The sequence below is a fragment of the Notothenia coriiceps genome, unplaced genomic scaffold, assembly GCF_000735185.1.
Source record: "Notothenia coriiceps isolate Sejong01 unplaced genomic scaffold, NC01 NC01_scaffold00000659, whole genome shotgun sequence".
Classification (NCBI taxonomy): Eukaryota; Metazoa; Chordata; class Actinopteri; order Perciformes; family Nototheniidae; genus Notothenia; species Notothenia coriiceps.
In genome coordinates this window covers 146,688-152,321 of record NW_011333360.1, presented here as the reverse complement: position 1 = coordinate 152,321, position 5,634 = coordinate 146,688, and the positions used below count along the sequence as shown (strand labels likewise).

Genomic DNA, 5,634 nt, shown 5'->3' with positions numbered 1-5,634 from the left:
GGGGGGGGGGGGGGGTGCAGATATACAGGAATGGAGAGTGGGTTTAATATTAACAGTCCAACAATGGAGGCAACACGGCCATCAAGCTCTAAAGTGACTAAATCACAATGGGGAAAAGTAATTTCGAAATATAAAGTCTACCTCTAGGTATTTGTATTACAGGAAAAAAAAAAGTCCTTATCATATTTACTGAGTGTGTTTCCATTTCCCTTTGGGGGAATCTATTGTAATGAGAAAAGAAATGAAGGAAGATTGTTTCTTACCGAGTGCTTTGTCAACACAGTTGATTTTACTGGGAGGGCAGATATCAGCAGTTCCTGGAAAGGAGAACAGAAAATGAGTCTGATCAATCAGAAACAAAATGATCAGTGACCCGCGTCCGCAGCCATGAGGAGCCTCAAATGTGAACATTGCTCTGCAGCTTATTAGTCATCTTCAAATGAGGCCAGGCAGGGTGACTATTGGACGTCCGTCCTTTATTGCAATAGAGAAATGGAGCATGCTGGCTTCACACATAACGCATTTTTACAAAGTCTTTAAAAATCAATCAATGAGTCATTACCGCGCAGACAAGCACACTTTCGAGGCCATTAATGGCAGGTATTCATCGGCAGCACAATTAATTGGCAGAGGTGTGTTTGTCTGTTGGTAAAATGTTCACGTGGTTAATGTCTTGTGGAAGTCTCTGTTCCAATCAATAACAAAATGTTAATTAAACAGTGAAATAATGTCTGATGATCTAAGGAGGGATCAACAGAACACAGTTTGATTGTTTCTGTCATAGCTATAGCCTGCAATGATGTGACACCAACTAAACCGTCATTAAAGATGATTGATTGAAGAAAATAAACAACTTTAAATCATCTTGTGAATTATATTTTCTAGACATTTTGAGAGTGGAGGCATAAGATGAGTGCTATCTCTGCATGCTGTCCACACACTTAGAACAAGAACAACTTAAAAGCCTTTTTTTTGGTGGTCACCCAAATATAGATATAGGACGAAATGCTGAAATATTCATCTTAAACCCCAAAATCCAGGAAAACACAGTTTTGCTTCTATGCCTCGCAGTACAGAAGTAATGAGCAAAAATAGAAAATGCTTTAAAAATAGCCACCTCAAAAACCTTTTTTTTGAATGTATGAAGTGTTTTTTATGATATCCAGCTAACAAACAAAGCTGCATACATATGCCACCAGAAAAACAATCTATCGGCCACAGCAAGAACGACCTGAATACAACACAAACTGCTATTTAATTCAGTGTCTCAACCACAAACCCCCGACAACACAATTAAACTCGTACAAAAGACTGGAAAAACCAGAAGCAGCAGGCTGTAAACAAATGTGGGATTATGTAAACACATGCTGATAACAATTTGCTGGCATGTTAAGTAGAGTGCAAACAGCTGCTGGATTATGTAAGTGTGTATGAGAAAGAAATGGATAACAAACATTTGTGTTGTTATCCCTCAAGAAAAGTGAATACAAATTTGATCAAACACTAAACTGTAGCATCACACTGTACTTCGCACTGCTGGATAATAAAGAAATTGGAAGATTAAATTGTGTTTAACACAGCGCGGTGCGTATCAATGATACAGTAGCTACTGTGTTATCACATGGGGTAGTAAAAAGATTTTCAATCACGAGCTGGCCTCGTGCTCCTTTGGCTTACTTTATAAAGAAATCTCAGCACTTAATGTGCAACAATACATTTGATTCACTATTGATAAGTGCAGGGAAATAATGGGAGCTTCCAGCAACCTAACAGAGGCCTGTTCTGAAGCCAAACTGGGCAAATGGCCAAGAAAAGCTCCCACATTTATTTTATCTGATATAATAAATATCATATCTGATGTCATACATCATCACGGAGCAAAGTAGTTCTGCTGCTCTGTGAACAGACCTCTATATCTATTCATTCAAAACGTTCCCACTCAATAGTCCTTTTTCTGACTTGCGATTGATTGGTGAGATGGTAGGCTTTTCAAAAGGTTATGATCTTAAACCATGGGCATGATGGGTTTGCAGGTGTGAAGGACAATAAATAGTGCAGTAACAGTTTGATATAGGAGCCATCTTAGCTGGTTTCCCCCAAATCCTGAGCTCATAGCTTATTAAAACACAATCACGATCTTGTAGCGCGGTCGGTACTGTCACCTGCAGAGCACGCAAACTGATTAGCAACGTGTCAGCTTCACAGCCTGTCCAGATCTAATGATTAGTGGCTCAAACTATCACTTTAGTGCGGCCATTAAAGCCTGACAGTGGACGTTTGAAATGTCTGACTGATATGTAAATGTGTAACCACAGCGTTTATATTCCACAGCCTAGCAAATGTCATTTGCACGGGGGGAATGTAACAGACTCCTGCGTACATTAGCGAGTTTCCTGCCTTAACTTCCAATGAGACCACCTCAAACATTCACTTACAGCATCATAACACATCAGCCGACAACATTCTGCCTTCAGTGACTCAGCTCTTTGACTTCATGCAGCAAGGCCAGGATGACGCACATGCTGAGTAAGTCCAAACGTCTTATTCTGTGTTCAAATCACCTCTGCAACGTATCCCCGAGCTGAACACAGAAACTGTGTAAATGGCGGAAGTAGAGTGACCATCATCTTACCTGACCCAAACAACGCTGTGCTGAATCTGAGTCTGTTTGATCATCATTCTGCTCAGCTCATTGCATCACTGCCGATGTATCTCTGAGACGTTATGTTTGGATTGATTTTTTAAGTTTGGTCCTGTGTTGCATTGAGTCATTTTCTGGGCATATTCAATCTGGATTTAAAGGAGATTGTCAATGTATGCAATCTTATATCTTGGGTTACTTTTTATAATTCTACATAGAAGAGGACAGAGGAGGGCGCGTAGAAAATGTGTTCTTTATCTAAGTGTGTCCTCGTAATGACAGCCAAAATAGGAAAACACACCGTGTGAATCATGAAACATTACTTCTGTGCCACATCTTCGTAATCAGGAGAGGCAATCTCTCATTGTGTAAATCAATGCTAAATTAATCTCATTCAAAGGCAGGGGTTCTCAAAGCTGTTTGCACCAGCGGGAACTTAAGACGAGAACCAACCAGGAATGATAGAAAATAATCAATCAAACTAATGAATGAGTGCCACAGGAGAACACTCCCCTAACAGCTGGGATGTATGAACAAATAGATGCAAAAGTCTTGGAGAGTATCCTGTAGTCTGAAGAGTTACTGTCCAGAGAGCGGCTGCTGAAGAGCATTCCACTCCAGATATCTAGCACCGAGGTCAGGCATGTGGCAGCCCAAATGATGTCTGTGCTGGAATTAGTGAAGTGTGCTAAACTGGGCTGGCTGTTATCTAATCACGCTAGACCAAACCATTCTAAAAACAGAGGGTAATACTTGAAAACACTCATTCCTTTCAGGGTTTTATAATTTCCCAATGAGTCACTTCTTACTGTATATGCCGTGTGATGACATTGAATTTGAAACATATAATACCACAGAACATGAAGAATATTAGTGTGTTTTTCAGTTACAAACATTTTGTTCTTTGTTCAGTTATCAGTTTCTTTTTAATTCTCAGTCACTGTTGTATACCAACTTATGTCGCTAAGTAAATTAAATGCAGTATTGTACTTAAGTGTAACTTCGAGGTACTTATACTTTACTTGAGTATACAACAATTCAAAAGCTAACTATTCTAATTCTTACTTTGGTATGTTTATTTTACAATATTATTTCTAAGTTATTTTAAGAATACAAAATAATTGCATAAACAACACAAGGGTTTATAAAAATATTTAAGTATTATTAGTTGATTAATCAAGATAATTAATTTCCATCCATAAACAAAACCAAATTATTTAATAGTTTATTTTAAATTATTTTGAGTTTTTTTAAATTATTTTTGATATTCTGCATTGGATACTTTCGTGTTATTTGCTTTAATTACAATTAGTTGATTGTGCTAATAATTGTTACTTAAGTAACATTTCCAGTGCAGGCGTTTTACTTGTAACACAGTATTACTACAGTACTTTGACTTAAGTAAATTATCTTAATACTTCTTCTACCACTGATAACTTCACATTAATATGACAGCATGAATGTGTGCATTAGTGATTTATGTGCACATATAATGATTTTCTCCACATGCTAGCTGCTGGGCTCTGTATAGATGTGAGGTTGGGGGTCTTACCGGGCATGTGCACCATCCTGCAGCCGCACACGCGCAGCACCTCGTTGGTCTCGCAAAGCAGGCGGCAGGCGCTGATGCTGTACGTGTCGTATCCCGGGAACTTCTCTTTGCTGGTGGAGCGGCAGTTCCCCCAGGGTTGGGGCAGGTAGGTCAGCTAAGCACACACAGATTTATTAGACCCCAAACTGAATGACCAGGGGCCAATGGTTGCATAAGGAGTCATTTTGTGGGGAGAGGGAAGCAGGGGGCTGTGATGAAGACAACCTACCCTCTGCTCCTGACATGAAACAAAGGTCTGGAAGCCCGGAGAGACGCCAAAGCCCAGCTGGTGGATGTAGGGGGGCTCGTCCTGACTGTGGATCTGGACCCGGATGCCGGCCTCCAGGGACGTCTCGTCTTTAGGATGAAACAAACAGGAGCACGGAGAATTCAGACGGCGGCCTCATCTGACAGCTTGGACTCCATTTGACACTAACAGCAAACCATATTTGAAAATGCAGGACGGTAGGGATTACTATCATGTGACAACTATGCAAACACACATCTGATGTAGTGTATTGTGTTCAGGAACTTCCTCTTACAAATCACATTTTCCAGGTTGCAGAAATGCAATCAAAAAATGCATTATTTACGGTGCGTGACCCGGGAAATTGAATGCAGGTTATTTTAAAGCCCAGCAGAGCTATCTCATGCCGTAGCATATGATGGGATTACACCGGACAAATAGTTTTGTGGCTTACTTGTTTCTCTCCAGATGGGCAGATACTCATCCTGCTGGATATCCAACATGATCTCCAACCCATTTCCCATTCCACCCTGCTTGCTTTTCCTGGATGTCGTCCTGTTGCCATTAAAAGTGTAGCATTTCCCATATCTGGTGTACACCTGGAAGAGAATAGATTTCCGTCATGAACATCACCTTAAACATGACAAAGTCCACATGCTGACAAGATCAACCTATGACGAATTGCAATGAAGGCCCCGATGTGGAAGAAAAAAAAAATATATATGCGAGTGTCTGCTTGAGCAAATGACTCAATATTACCAACAAACCTCCGGTTGCAGTCTGCCGGCTCGGTCCCTCATGGACTTTGATAAGCTGTCTTTGAATGAATTCCAAACACCCACCACACATACCCCACACACTGCTGCTCAATTGTACTGCTATCCCACTGAAATATCAAATGACATAAGAGATTCTTTAATCTTCCTTCAAAAGAAAACAAAAGATAATAAGAGAAAGGCCTCACGTCGCCCCCCATCAGAGGAGCTGTCTCTGTGGGGAGAACATCATCTCTTTGCTTATGCTCCTCATCTAAACTGCTGCACTGCAGAACATGCACATCTTACAGATCATTTATCCGCTATCTCCTGTGAGTTTATAAATGGGAACAAAAGGATACTGTAGATCCAGAATTAAAATAAAAAAAACAGGGGGGGG

At 40.4% G+C, this 5,634-nt stretch overlaps 1 protein-coding gene across 5 annotated transcripts in view; it reads right to left on the bottom strand.

The window, feature by feature from the left end:
- asic4a (acid-sensing (proton-gated) ion channel family member 4a) overlaps nucleotides 1–5,634 on the bottom strand; it is a 34,099-nt gene that overhangs the window by 8,734 nt on the left and 19,731 nt on the right. For all 5 annotated transcript variants that reach the window (XM_010783064.1, XM_010783086.1, XM_010783056.1 and 2 more), the window contains exons 2-5: nucleotides 4,934–5,078; nucleotides 4,462–4,589; nucleotides 4,194–4,347; nucleotides 264–317 (exon numbers count right to left, since the gene is read on the bottom strand). In XM_010783064.1, coding sequence (XP_010781366.1) covers nucleotides 264–317; nucleotides 4,194–4,347; nucleotides 4,462–4,589; nucleotides 4,934–5,078 — 481 coding nt within the window. The remainder of the gene's footprint in view (nucleotides 1–263; nucleotides 318–4,193; nucleotides 4,348–4,461; nucleotides 4,590–4,933; nucleotides 5,079–5,634) is intronic.